Consider the following 15565-nt stretch of genomic DNA (forward strand, 5'->3'; position numbering starts at 1 on the left):
CTCCAATCAGGACCATCAAACAAACATCCTCCAATCAGGACCATCAAACAAACATCCTCCAATCAGGACCATCAAGCAAACAACCTCCAATCAGGACCATCAAACAAACATCCTCCAATCAGGCCCATCAAACAAACGTCCTCCAATCAGGACCATCAAACAAACAACCTCCAATCAGGACCATCAAACAAACATCCTCCAATCAGGACCATCAAACAAACATCCTCCAATCAGGACCATCAAACAAACATCCTCCAATCAGGACCATCAAACAAACATCCTCCAATCAGGACCATCAAACAAACATCCTCCAATCAGGACCATCAAACAAACATCCTCCAATCAGGACCATCAAGCAAACAACCTCCAATCAGGACCATCAAACAAACATCCTCCAATCAGGCCCATCAAACAAACGTCCTCCAATCAGGACCATCAAACAAACATCGTCCAATCAGGACCATCAAACAAACATTCTCCAATCACGACCATCAAACAAACATCGTCCAATCAGGACCATCAAACAAACGTCCTCCAATCAGGACCATCAAACAAACATCCTCCAATCAGGACCATCAAACAAACATCCTCCAATCAGGCCCATCAAACAAACATCCTCCAATCAGGACCATCAAACAAACATCCTCCAATCAGGCCCATCAAACAAACATCCTCCAATCAGGCCCATCAAACAAACATCCTCCAATCAGGCCCATCAAACAAACATCCTCCAATCAGGACCATGAAACAAACATCCTCCAATCAGGCCCATCAAACAAACATCCTCCAATCAGGACCATCAAACAACATCCTCCAATCAGGGCAATCAAAAAAACATCATCCAATCAGGACCATCAAAAAAACATCCTCCAATCAGGACCATCAAACAAACATCCTCCAATCAGGACCATCAAACAAATATCCTCCAATCAGGACCATCAAACAAACAACCTCCAATCAGGCCCATCAAACAAACAACCTCCAATCAGGCCCATCAAACAAACATCCTCCAATCAGGCCCATCAAACAAACAACCTCCAATCAGGACCATCAAACAAACATCCTCCAATCAGGCCCATCAAACAAACATCCTCCAATCAGGCCCATCAAACAAACATCCTCCAATCAGGACCATCAAACAAACTTTCTCTAATCAGGGCTAGCAGGGCTATTCTTATGAAGGCAGAAGTGGTTAAATGGAAAAATAAGTTTTGTTTGAACTGCAAAGCAAAAACACGGCTAGACACCAAGGTTGGTTAAAATGGATTTCTCTCGGACACTCTCTCTCTCTCTCTCTCTCTCGCCCCCTGCTGGCTGTCGGTGTGTTTGGGCGCGGCAAGATGGTGGCTATTCATGTGTGGTGAGGTACGAGCTGCTGTGCTGTTCTACTCTGTTGTCCTTTTCCACGTCGTATTTCACCTTCTCCTTCCCCCTGTTCGTTTATCTTCACATCCTTACTCTGCATTTGTGCCCCAACCCCTCCCCTTTGATCAGACCCAACACTTCGGGGCTTCGGCCTCCCCCCCTCCCCCACCCCCCTCTGCCTCCCTTTTCCCTCCTCGATTCCCCTTTTCTTATCTCGTTTGTATTTATATATTCACTCCGTGTCCTTTGTTTCCTTTCCTTTTCTGAGAGAGAGAAAGAGAGCCCGCAGCTGTTTGTGGATAACTTTTGCATTATTCGGTGGCTCATCCCGTCCTCCGGCTGATCGCTTTTTTCTCCACCAGCTGTGTTTGTTTTTCGCCTTTGAAAATCTGTCTCGGCTCATAATCAATTAATCACTGTTCGGGAGCGATATTCACCCTCCCGTCCTCGTCCCTCCCCCCTCCTCCTCGTCCCCTCCCCCCCCGTCCCTCGTCCCTCGCCCCCCGTCCCTCGTCCCTCGTCCCCCGTCCCCCGTCCCCCGCCCCTCGTCCCTCGTCCCCTGTCCCTCGCCCCCCCACCCTCGTCCCCCCTCGCCCCCCACCCTCGTCCCCCCCACCCCCCACCCTCGCTCCCCCCCCACCCCCCACCCTCGCTCCCCCCACCCCCCACCCTCGCTCCCCCCACCCTCGTCCCCCCCCCACCCCCCCCACCCTCGTCCCCCCCCCACCCCCCCCCCCCCCCACCCTCGTCCCCCCCCCACCCCCCCACCCTCGTCCCCCGTCCCCACCCTCATCCCCCGTCCCCCCCCACCCTCGTCCCCCGTCCCCCCCCCACCCTCGTCCCCCGTCCCCCCCCCTCGTCCCCCCCCCCACCCTCGTCCCCCCCCCACCCTCGTCCCCTGTCCCACCCCCACCCTCGACCCTTGTCCCCCGTCCCCCACCCTCGTTCCTTGTAAGTTATGACTTCGTTTTCGCGTTACGCGGCATATGAAGCGTTAACACGTAGACATGGCGTCGTTTGTGTCCCGCCGAACGAGGTCAGCGTCGAGGACCTCGTTATTGCTGTCGGCAACATAATCGGTATTGATAAAGTTCGTGCAGCCTCGCGAATGAACAAACGTGTCGTTATTTTCGTATCCGAGGCTGAACTGGTTCACGAGATTGTATGTACAGGATTATCGACAGATGACGGACATTTCGTACTCGTGTCCCCTCTCGACACTCCAGCCGTTAGAGTCATCATCTCGAACGTTCCTCCATTCCTGAAGAACGAGAGACTGGTCTCCGAACTATCTCGTTATGGTACTGTGGTTTCGCATGTCACGATGTTACCTTTACGTTGCCAGGACGACCGGGCTAAACATGTGATGTCTTTCAGGAGACAAGCTTATCTTGTACTTCCTCCTTCTAACGTCGAAAGAACGCTGAACATTGTTTTGAAATTCAAAATTGATAATCATGATTACCAATTATACGTAACCACTGACACCTTGAAATGTTTTGAATGTGGTAAATTCGGACACCTGAAACGCTCTTGCCCAAAAACGGCTTCGTCGAACGATGGGACAAACCACGTAAACAACAAGGATTCTTCTTCTTCTTCATCTTTTGCTTCGGCTGTGAAGGGAACATCTTCCATGTCCGGCAATGACGCTCAGCCTTCCCATCCCGATGATCCAAACAGCACAACGAACGTCGGGGATGGTTTCACCATTGTTCCGTCAAGGAAGAGAAAGACCTTTCCCGACGGTCATTTAACTCAGAAAAAGGCAGCATTTAACAATAAGCAACCTGTCGGTAACACCCCCCCACCCCCCAGTCGTGACCGATGCCACTCTACAAGGCTTACCTGGGACAAACCCTGTACCTACAGCCAACAGGTTCGGCCCCCTTTCATGTGAGGACATAGACGTTCCACATGCAGGGACTGGTTTACCTGTTAACAAATCAAATGGAATCGTCTCACCTGTTACGGACCCGGCTATTGGAAAGTCCTCTGATGATTTTGCTGAGACCACTGGTGATGAACCTGCTGAGACCACTGGTGATGAACCTGCCGAGACCATGGATGATGAACCTGCCGAGACCATTGGTGATGAACCTGCCGAGACCACTGGTGATGAACCTGCCGAGACCATTGGTGATGAACCTGCCGAGGCCACTGGTGATGGATGAACCTGCTGTCACTTTGGAAAATGTTAACCCTGAGCATGATGATGCTGAATTCCCGTCAGCAGAAAATAGCGAAACTGTCCCAGTTACTGCTCTCACTTCATCACCGGGTGAAGCTGGAATCGCAGGAATCAATATTTTGCAAGAGACTCCTATTCTGCTAGATACCGCCACACCATCGGAGGTTGTTGCAGTCGGGGGAAGCAACATCGCTGCATCTGCTGATGCTGTTTCTGTTTCACAAAATCCACAGATTATTGCTGTTATTCCTCAAAGCAATGTTCCCACGGTGGGAGAGCACACAGATGTTACAACTAGTGCAGGTCCGTGTGCCAATATTGATGACAGTAGTGACATGCAGGATTATACAAGCTTGTGTGATTCGGAAATTAAAACTGACTCTGACGAATCTGACCTGGAGGAAGCAAACAGCCAGGTGGAAGCAATGGAGAAGCCTACCAGTCTAGGTCCTACTTCCCCTGAACAAATACGACTTTTCTTGCAAAATACGTACAGGAAACGCAGTATAAACCTAACAGAATACTTTCCCGATTTACCGTCCTTCCTTGAGTGTGCTCAGGCTATTATACGCAGGCCTGACTTATTCAACTTTCGTCGGACACATTGTCACCGTTTAAGAAAATTGATCGCCAAGACGAAAAAGACTCTAAGTTAATTCATGGTGAGTTTCAAGATTGGAACAGTAAATGTCAATGGTGGTGGAAGTTCACTCCGCCAGATCCAGATCAAGCAGCTGATAAACGCAAACGGTCTCGACATAGCTTTGTTGCAGGAGACCCACGCCGTCAGATCTGTTCAGGCCCAGTGGCGACTCATTATGGATAAGGAGTGTTTCTTTAGTAACAGCTCCTCGTCTAAGGCAGGAAGCATGTTTGTCTTAGGGAAACATTTCCAACCATCCTCGCTTCAATTTGCGAATATCATTGATGGCCATCTTGCCTCTGTGACCTTCTATCTCAATCAGGTCAAGTTTACAATCCTTAATGTATATGCTCCAAGCAAAAATGGTGAGCGGATCTCCTTCTTTGCTGAACTGAGAAAGTTCCTCCAAACACTGGATCTGCAGACTTGTCTAATTATTGGTGGCGATTTTAACTGTACTGTTAATGCCTCATGCGACCGAAACGGGCCGGAACCTCAACCATGTACCGCAAAACTCTTTGCAAATATCATCGCAAAATATAATCTCCATGATGTCTGGCGCTTGCAACACCCTTCCGAACAATCCTACACATGGTGTCGTTGTTCCAACAACCACATCTCACTTGCGAGGCTTGATCGCATTTATGTAAATTCTCACCTGTTACATGGAGTTTGCAAATCTGACATCGTGCCTTCCGGTTTCTCCGATCACTTCCTAGCTCGAGCATTCGTTCAACTCTTGAAACCGTGTCCAGGGAGTTCTCACTGGAAATTCAACAATAGTTTAATAGAAGACTTCAATTTTATTCAGGCTTTTGAATCTTTCTGGACAGATCTCTTGGAACGGAAGTTAAGCTGTTCTGTTAACCCACTGGTGTGGTGGGATCTAGTAAAAACCCAAATCAAAGGTTTCTGCCAACAATACCAGAGCTTCTCAAAAAGGGCTGATTATGAAGCAAGGAAATTATTGCAATCAGAGATTTTACATCTTCAGAGGGTCACAGGACAAAATAATAATGTGCAAAGAGCCTTAACCGAAAAACAGTCTTTATTGAAAGAAATAACTGAGAGGAATGCACGTGGTGCCCTAGTTCGGATGAGGGTGCAGCACCTTAACGAGACAGACATACCAACTAAGTACTTTTTTTCCTTAGAGAAACGCCTCCCGAACAAACAGCTCTCTCAACTGCGTTTGGCAGACTCATCCATCACTTTCAACCAATCAGTTATCAAACTTTTCACAAAGGAATATTTCTCGAAAATATACTCGATGGAGCAAATAAATCCTGTCAGTGTCGCCTCTATCTCCGTAGGGCTGCCAGTGTTGTGTGAGGGTGGACGTTCCTACCTGGAGGGGCCCATTACCTTGGACGAACTTGGCGCCGCTCTGCACAGCCTTGCTGTTGGGAAAGCGCCTGGATTGGACGGACTTACAACTGAATTTTATAAGAAATTCTGGCATCTACTGGGTCCCAAACTCCTCAACACCTTGAAAGCAAGCTGCCAGCTTGGAGAGCTCCCTCAGAGTTGCCGACGGGCTATTCTCACCCTCATTCCAAAGAAAGGAGACTTGCTCTATATTAAACACTGGCGCCCAATCTCTTTGCTATGCACAGACTATAAAGTATTCTCAAAAGCCCTGGCATCGCGACTCACTCCTCATCTCTCCTCATTGTTGAAAGAAGACCAATGCTATTGTGTACCCAAGCGCTCCATCTATGACAACATCTCCCTCGTAAGAGACATGATTGAACTGTGCAAAGAAAACCCCACAGATTTGGGACTTCTTCTCCTTGATCAGGAGAAGGCCTTTGACCGCGTCGATCATCGGTACCTCTTCAAAGTGCTTGACCGGTTTGGACTTGGTCTGACCTTCATTTCTTACATTAAGATACTGTATAACAATATCTCTAGTGTGCTTAAGATAAACAATGGACTTGTTACACCCTTGCCTGTCAACAGGGGAATTCGACAAGGTTGCCCCCTCTCTGGCTTGCTCTATGCTCTCTCCATCGAACCCTTACTGGGTTATTTGCGTGCTAGACTAACCGGGGTTGGGATTTCTCATCTTGAACGGCCCATTAAGGTGCTGGCATATGCTGATGATGTGTGTGTCTTTGTGCGGAACCTCAATGACATTAACGTTGTCCGTTATTGTCTATCCGTGTTTGAAAAGGCTTCTTCAGCCAAAGTGAATTGGGAGAAAACGAGCGCCATTTGGCTTGGTCCGTCATGTCACTCGGCACCCAAACTTCCTGCTCCTCTTGCATGGGCCACTGATGGCGTGAAATACCTTGGAGTGTTCTTGGGTAATGACGCCACAGTAGCAAAGAATTGGGCTGGTCTGTTGGATCTTGCTGAAGGAAAACTGCAAAAATGGAGAAATCTGATAACACAACTGTCTTATCGTGGAAGGGTCTTGGTGATCAACAGTTTGGTGGCCTCTACCCTATGGCACAGGTTCTTTGTGCTGCACCCTCCAGTAGTGTTGCTTCAACAGCTCCAGAAGTGCTTTGTGTCTTTCTTCTGGGATGGAAAGCACTGGTTGCGACCCGAGGTCCTCAGCTTGCCACTGACCGATGGAGGCCAAGGCCTGGTTGACATAAAGAGCCGGTTAATGGCCTTTCAACTTTCGGTGGCTCTACGCATGCTGTACATGCACCCCTCTCCACCTTGGGTCGACGTCGCTCGTCGCCTTTTGCAGCAGGCGGGGAGACTAGGCTATGACCACGCTATATTCTTGATGGATCTCTCGCATCTTGATATGTCTCCCCTCTCCAGGTTTTATCAGAGTGTACTAAACGCATGGCGAACTCTAACGACAACAAGAGCTACGCATTCGTACACAAAGCAAATGTTCTTGATGGAACCTTTGTTTTACAATTCAATTTTCCATGATATGCCTGCTGATAGGTGTCTCGTTCAATGCTTTGTCGCGAAGAACATAAAATCGGTCGCCGATCTTTTAAGCCCAAATGGCAGTTGGATTGGAGCTGATGCATTGGCAAGCCTGGTTGGCGTGCGATCCTCCAGAGTTGTGGCACGTATGCTACGCTGTGTGCTTCATACCTATGTACAGCTTGCACCTAACTGGGAGCAAGTCCAAGCAGACAACGAACAAGGTGCTTCTCCTGCTACCTTTCCTGAACTTATTTGCAAGTTTTCTCTTGCCAACTCTCCTCCGTGTACCCCCTTTACATAGGATTCAATGGGTTTCCTAAACAAAAAGACCTCTATTTGGGTTGCGTAAGTTTCCTTTTGCAAGGGCAAATGACACAGCGGAGGGTTCGATGGAGAGACCTCTTACCTTGTTCCCCCCCATATTTTCCTAATTGGAAAGGATTCTATCATCCTCCTGTGCCGCCACGACATGGTGACCTCCAATGGAGACTTGCACACTGGATCCTCCCCTCTAACCACTTGCTGCACCGCTTCTCAAGTCTCCGAGCAGATGAATGTCCCTTTTGTAAAAGGCCTGAAAACCTCTTTCATATTTATGTTGAATGTCAACGGTTGGCTCCTTTATTTTTATCTTTCTTAAGAATTGTTTTGGCAGGATTGGCTTGGTTTTCAACACTTGTGTTTTCATTTATGGCTTAGACATCTCACACAAGAATATGAATGATGTGTTAGGTAATTTCCTGCTTGCACAGGCAAAAATGGCAGTGTATAAATCAAGAAAAAGAAAAGTTGATGATCTTGGAGCTAATGAGGAAAATGCCTTGTTCTTGTTTAAAAATCTTGTGACGAGCCGTGTAAAGTTAGACTTTGCCTTTTTCTCCATAACAGGCAGGCTGCCACAGTTTGAGACCAAATGGTGCGTGAAAGAAGTCATTTGTAAAATCCTGGAGAAACGTTTATTGTTTTGTGAAATGTTTTGTGCATAATTTTACTGTATTAATATTTTTTGTTTGTTTCTCTGCTTGAAATGAGAATGTGACCCCTATTTGGGGTTTTCTTTTTCTATTTTTATAATAAAAAGATACAAAAGTCAAAGTCTCTCGGACTCTCTCTCTCTCTCTCGGACTCTCTCTCACTCTCTCGGACTCTCTCTCTCGGACTCTCTCTCTCTCTCGGACTCTCTCTCTCGGACTCTCTCTCTCGGACTCTCTCTCTCGGACTCTCTCTCTCGGACTCTCTCTCTCTCGGACTCTCTCGCTCTCGGACTCCCTCTCTCTCTCTCTCTCGGACTCTCTCTATCTCGGACTCTCTCTCTCTCTCCGACTCTCTCTCTCTCTCTCTCTCTCTCTCTCTCTCTCGGACTCTCTCTCTCTCGGACTCTCTCTCTCGGACTCTCCCTCTCTCTCTCGGACGCTGTCTCTCTCTCGGACTCTGTCTCTCTCTCGGACTCTGTCTCTCTCCCTCGGACTCTCTCTCTCTCTCTCTCGGACTCTCTCTCTCTCGGACCCTCTCTCTCTCGGACTCTCTATCTGACTCTCTCTCTCGGACTCTCTCTCTCTCGGACTCTCTCTCTCGGACCCTCTCTCTCTCTCTCGGACCCTCTTTCTCTCGGACCCTCTCTCTCTCGGACCCTCTCTCTCTTGGACTCTATCTCTCTCGGACTCTCTCTCTCTCTCGGAATCTCTCTCTCGGACACCCTCTCTCTCTGACACCCTCTCTCTCTCGGACACCCTCTCTCTCTCGGACACCCTCTCTCTCTCGGACATCCTCTCTCTCTCGGACATCCTCTCTCTCTCTCGGACATCCTCTCTCTCAGACTCTCTCTCGGACACCCTCTCTCGGACACCCTCTCTCGGACACCCTCTCTCTCGGACACCCTCTCTCTCTCGGACTCTCTCTCTCGGACACCCTCTCTCTCGGACTCTCTCTCTCTCGGACACCCTCTCACTCGGACACCCTCTCTCTCTCGGTCTCTCCTCTCTCTCTCGGACTCTCTCTCTCGGACTCTCTCTCTTTCGGACACCCTCTCTCTCGGACACCCTCTCTCTCGGACACCCTCTCTCTCGGACATCCTCTCTCTCGGACATCCTCTCTCAGACTCCCTCAACCTCTCTCTCACTCAACTTCTCTCTCAGTCAACCTCTCTCTCCCTCTCTCCCAGACTCCCTCTCTCTCAGACTCCCTCTCTTTCAGACGCTCTCTCTCTCGGACTCTCTCTCTCTCGGTCACCCTCTCTCTCGGACATCCTCTCTCTCGGACACCCTCTCTCTCTCGGACTCTCTCTCTCTCTCGGACTCTCTCTCTCGGACTCTCTCTCTCTCGGACTCTCCCTCTCTCGGACTCTGTCTCTCTCTCGGACTCTCTCTCTCTCGGACTCTCTCTCTCTCGGACACCCTCTCTCTCGGACACCCGCTCTCTCGGACACCCTCTCTCTCGGACACCCTCTCTCTCTCGGACATCCTCTCTCTCTCGGACATCCTCTCTCTCTGACTCCCTCTCTCTCGGACATCCTCTCTCTCGGACACCCTCTCTCTCTCGGACACCCTCTCTCTCTCGGACTCTCTCTCTCTCTCTCGGACTCTCTCTCTCGGACTCTCTCTCTCTCGGACTCTCCCTCTCTCGGACTCTGTCTCTCTCTCAGACTCTCTCTCTCTCGGACTCTCTCTCTCTCGGACACCCTCTCTCTCAGGACACCCTCTCTCTCGGACATCCTCTCTCTCGGACAGCCTCTCTCTCAGACTCCCTCAACCTCTCTCTCACTCAACCTCTCTCTCAGTCAACCTCTCTCTCCCTCTCTCCCAGACTCCCTCTCTCTCAGACTCCCTCTCTCTCAGACTGCCTCTCTTTCAGACGCTCTCTCTCTCGGACTCTCTCTCTCTCTCGGACTCTCTCTCTCTCGGATATCCTCTCTCTCTCGGACATCTTCTCTCTCTCGGACATCCTCTCTCTCGGACATCCTCTCTCTCAGAAACCCTCTCTCTCGGACACCCTCTATCTCAGACACCCTCTCTCTCAGACTCTCTCCCTCTCTTTCAGACTCTCTCTCTCAGACTCTCTCTCCCTCTCTCAGACTCTCTTCCTCTCTCTCTCAGACTCTCTTCCTCTCTCTCTCTCTCGGACACCCTCTCAAACACCCTCTCTCTCGGACACCCTCTCTCTTGGACAGCCTCTCTCTCAGACACCCTCTCTCTCGGACACCCTCTCTCTCGAACTCCATCTCTCTCGAACTCCATCTCTCTCGAACTCAATCTCTCTCGAACTCCATCTCTTTTAGACTCCATCTCTTTTAGACTCCATCTCTTTTAGACTCCCTCTCTCTCAGACTCCCTCTCTCTCTCAGACTCTCTCTCAAGGACATCTCTCTCTCGGACACCCTCTCTCTCGGACTCTCTCTCGGACTCTCTCGCTCGGGCACCCTCTCTCTCTCTCGGACATCCTCTCTCTCAGACTCCCTCTCCCTCTCAGACTCCCTCTCTCTCTCAGACACCCTCTCTCTCAGACACCTTCTCTCTCAGACACCCTCTCTCTCGGACACCCTCTCTCTCGAACTCCATCTCTCTCGAACTCCATCTCTCTCGAACTCCATCTCTCTCGAACTCCATCTCTCTTGAACTCCATCTCTCTGGAACTCCATCTCTCTCAGACTCCCTCTCTCTCAGACTCACTCTCCCTCTCTCTCTCCCTCCCTCTCTCTCGGACACCTTCTCAAACACCCTCTCTCTCGGACACCCTCTCTCTCGGACTCTCTCTCTCTCTCAGGCCCCTCTCTCTCGGACCCCTCTCTCTCCTGGACCCCCCTCGCTCTCCTGGACCCCTCTCTCTCTCTCTCTCTCTCTCTCTCTCTCTCTCTCTCTCTCTCTCTCGGACCCTCTGTTATGGATTCGTCACTTCCGTCGTTGTGGTTTTCATCCACTGTAAGCATTTTTAGTTCCATGTACTATTCCTGGTATAGTTCGAGTGAAATGGAGATAACTGTTTTCAAAAGGTGAAAAATTAGTGTTTTAAAAGAAACCGGATCGGGAGAAACAGGAGGAAGACGAGGAGGAAGCGAAAAGCGGAGCAGGTTCGGTCGGGAAGAAAAGCCGAGCTGCTTTGAGGTCTTGAGGAGACGCTGGCGAACGTGGGTCACGAGCGACTATTGGTTTTCCCGGGAAAGGGATTCCTGTGACAGAGTCATGATCGCTGTGACAGATAAACCTGCTTGACGGGTTTTGCGGTTGATTCCGGAGAGAATCGTTGTTGAAGAGCAGGTACGCCTCCATTAAGGGCCCGTCCGCCATTTCGCCTCGCTCCCGCCATTTTGCATCGCTCCAGCCTTTTCACCTCGCTCCAGCCATTTCACCACAACCAGCCGTTAGCCTGGTTTGCGTGTGTAACGTGGATTTCGAGTGGGAATTTGTGGTCCTCCATTTGGGAGCCGCTGAATGTTCATACCCGAAGGTGTGATTCCCCAGTCGCCTTTTGGGTGCACCTTTGCGCCTCTTTGGCAGCGTTGACTGTCAGCCGACCTGGATTCTGGTCTCGATACGACATTTTTCTTGCAATCACCGGAGCGTGGATCGACTTTGGCTTGGTGCCGGGACAGAGACTTTCGGGAATGTTATTTTCGCTCATGTGAAGCACAGTGAGTTATCGAGTAAGAAACTGATGGTACTGTTACGTGGTCCCCTCGGTGAATACCTGGTCTCGGTGACCCCCGGACCGTGAGAGGAACTCCGCCAGCAAGCTGTATTATATATGCGCTTTCGCCACGCAATCCATATGAATTTCACCCAGGAGACAACTGATGTTCAAGGATATATACACAAAGAATTAAGTTAAGCACCCCCCCCCCGTTTTTTTACAACCTCGCACATTACAAGTTTGTTGTCGTCAAAACAGTGTAATATACCCATGATATTGCTATATTTTCTGGAGAAGTGATATTATGGTCACATAAAAACATAACAATCATGCCGTTTTCAATATTTTATTCTGAATAATTTAAGGTGAAATTTTTTGGGAATTTTAGGCATATTTTCACCTCAATTTAAGTATGGAGCTATAGGTCCATCACGGACAGTGTGGATGACGTTTATGTTTTCTAACGTACAGTCATTGTTCTGAGAAGACCTCTAGCGATCTTTGCGTCAATAACGTGTGTAGGACCCACGTGATCGGATCACTGACTCAACCAATCACTTTTTGTCACTTTGATCACTCAATTTCATCAATGGATAATTGCTAATGTCATACCAATCATTATTTGATCTCACATACCTTAGAATATATGCCAATGTATACATATACACAAAGAATATATATTAGGGGGTGCTTACCTTAATTCGTTGTGTAGGGGTGCTTAACTTAATTCTTTGTGTATATTTCCAATGGTAATGATACCATACAATTTCAATGACACAACCACGGAGATCTTCCCCGAGTAATCAACAATACACAACCATCAACAATTCTCAATTCACAAGCACTTCCCTATGAGTAAGATGGCCATCTTATATATGTGTGTCCCGGTGAGTACTCACAACCCCCTTTCGGTCTCTGCTCCTCACAATGTCTCTGGGCCCCTCCTGACCAAGATACTGGTCGCGTCGCCGCACTCGGGCGGTTGAACGAACCCCGGGTGGACGTTTCTCCACCGGGCAGGTATCGTACCAGGCACCGTGGCTGCAGCCCCTCGTGGCCACGCGAAGCGGGTACGGTAGAGCAAGCCAAACCCCACGCCGCTTGCAAGGCGCGTTAGGCCCCAACGTGCGACCCGCACGTGTCTGTTTAGACGGTGCCGCGAACGATGCCAGACGCGGGGTCGATGCACGGCCCCACGTCAACCTGACGTCTCCACCGGGCAGGTACACGTCCCGGTAATTCCTCTCGCCAGACAGGCTTCGGAACGCCGCTTTTCCACGCAGCGCAAGGTCGATCCCACCTTTTGTCGGAGCGGGGCGAGGAAGAAGAATACTCGTCCTTTTTTCCTCGTGTCTTTTCCTTCCGTTTCCGGTCACTTCCGTTTCCGGCCACTTGTTCAGAAGGGCTCCTGACCCTCCAATCACAACAACCCTTAATATACTACACACGGATAAGCAAAGACCTGAATGGTAATCCACATACATTCACATAAATATGTAACAGTACCATCATAGGAAGTATATGGTATTTTGGTTGTGCAATTGAAAGTATATTGTACTTGTGCTGTTATTCTTGTGTGACATTAATACAATACTTGTTTTTTGGTAATAAATCGGTTGGCGTGGTTTCACCATTGGTCATTGACACACATAATAACACATTTCTGACGTGACTCCTTTCGGGGCTCGGAGGTACACCGTGACTGGGGTTTGGGGAGGAGCACGTAACGTCGTAACACCCTCCCACCCCCCCTCTCTCTCTCTCTCGCACCCCCCTCTCTCTCTCTCGCACCTCTCTCTCTCTCTCTCTCTCTCTCTCTCGCTCTCTCTCTCTCAGACACCCTCTCCCCCTCTTGTACACTCTCTCATTCTCTCAGACACTCTCTCGGACACTCTCACACTCTATCGGGATGCCGACAATAAGTTTCCTATTCTTTACATAGGATGTTCAACATCCACCAATTCATGCCAGCACATGGCTCCCCAGTTTATTACCCATCGGAAAAATGGTACACATGCTGATGCAACGTCTTGCCTGCAAAGCACCAATCTGACAGTTTCTAGTCAGGTCAAGAATCTAACCTAAGCTTGGCAGCCCAAAGGTAAGTGCGCAAAGGTAATCTCTGCACAATTTGGTCAGATCCATAACAACAATTTTACAGCGATGGCATTTTATCTATCAACCTGGGGGAGGACAGATGAAATACATTTTAAATGGGATGTGGTACATTGGTTTTAACCCACCTCTGACATATAGGCAAATGTTAAATGGTCCAAAACCTTGCTGTAGTTTTCAACCACACGTAGATACTCGTTCTCCCAATCAAGCGCATATTGGTAGTGGAAGTCTTTAGGATCAAAGTTTCTTGTTGTGAATGTCAAAATGAGAGCCTCAGCTGCTGAATAATCATCTGGAATTGACATCAATGAGGAGATAATATTAATATACACTATACAGTAGCAACTGTATAACATTCCCAGTGTGTACCCTGGTTTAGAATAGGTACACCATATCCCTGAGTGTCGTAAGAGGCGACTAACAGGTTCGGCGTCAGGAAGGGCATCCGGCCATAAAACATTGCCTCAAAAAGGGAACTATGACAATTACAACTACATATGGGCAGGGTACAGCCCGAAGTACCCCGTGGGGGACCTCACTCCCTCTCGTCAAAACTCAATATGGGGAACCCAATCGAAGCAAGTGTGTAAATCACTCCATTTATGACGACAAACGTCTGATGCCCGACGTGGAGATCGCTTTCTGAGGTTTGGGACATGGAATGTAGGGACAATGACAGGGAGATCAGGAGAAGTGGTTGAAGTATTGATCAGAAGAAGTGTGGACATATGTTGTGTGCAGGAGACGAGATGGAAGGGAAGTGGTGTGAGAATCGTGAGGGTAGGCAGGGACAGAAATACAAGTTTGTGTGGCAAGGGTGCCCGGAGGGCGTGAATGGTGTTGGTGTCCTGTTTTCTGAGGAGTTTGTAGACAGTGAGGTGAGTGTGACTAGAGTGAGTGAAAGGTTGATGATGGTGAAAATGATGATTGGAAAGCTCTTTGTGAACGTCATCTCGGGATATGCTCCGCAGGTCGGTCGGAGCGATGAAGAGAAGGACAAGTTCTGGTGTGCGATAGAGAAGCTGATGGAAAAAGTGAAAGATGAGGAAGTTGTTGTGGTAGGAGGAGACCTAAATGGACATGTGGGAAGGAGTATGGACGGTTTTGAGGGAGTTCATGGGGGTTACGGATATGGTGTGAGGAATGGAGAAGGTGAAAGGATTTTGGAGTTTGCTGATGGAGCTGATTTGTTGATTTGTAATACTCAGTTACAGAAAGCGGATAATAAGCTTGTTAGATACACGTCAGGTGGGTCGACGACAACCGTTGGCTACCTCATGGTGCGTAGGCAAGACATGTAGGTGAGACATCTCTCTTCACGACAGAACGCGCACAGCTGTAAGGACGAAGGACGAGAACAGTGGTGAGTTTGAGGTGAAGGTGGGAGTGCATCAGGGGTCGGTACTAAGTCCACTACAATTTGTAGCTGTGATGGAGGTGCTGGCTCGGAACGTAAAGGAGGGTTTATCGTGGGAGTCGTTGTATGCAGATGATCTGGGGTTGATTGCGGAAAGTATGGATGGACTGAAGGAGAAGAGGAACAAGTGGAAGGAATGCATGGATGCGAAAGGTCTGAAGGTGAATATCGGAAAGACGAAGGTGATGGCGAGTGGTAAAGCATGTAGTGAAATGGAAAGACCGAGGAAGTGGTCGTGTGCTGTGTGCAGGAAAAGTGTCGGAGTGAACTCCATTCAATGTACAATGTGCGCTGAGTGGGTTCATCA

The 15565-nt window shown here is 49.1% G+C and overlaps 1 protein-coding gene across 1 annotated transcript in view; it reads right to left on the reverse strand.

Annotated features, from left to right (window-relative positions):
* Positions 1-15565, reverse strand: part of NPC1L1 (NPC1 like intracellular cholesterol transporter 1) — a 157284-nt gene that overhangs the window by 88100 nt on the left and 53619 nt on the right. Inside the window, exon 4 of the mRNA XM_068130146.2 lies at positions 13967-14133. Coding sequence (XP_067986247.2) covers positions 13967-14133 — 167 coding nt within the window. The remainder of the gene's footprint in view (positions 1-13966; positions 14134-15565) is intronic.

The sequence above is a fragment of the Myxine glutinosa genome, chromosome 11, assembly GCF_964187855.1.
Source record: "Myxine glutinosa chromosome 11, kmMyxGlut1.1, whole genome shotgun sequence".
Lineage (NCBI taxonomy): Eukaryota > Metazoa > Chordata > Myxini > Myxiniformes > Myxinidae > Myxine > Myxine glutinosa.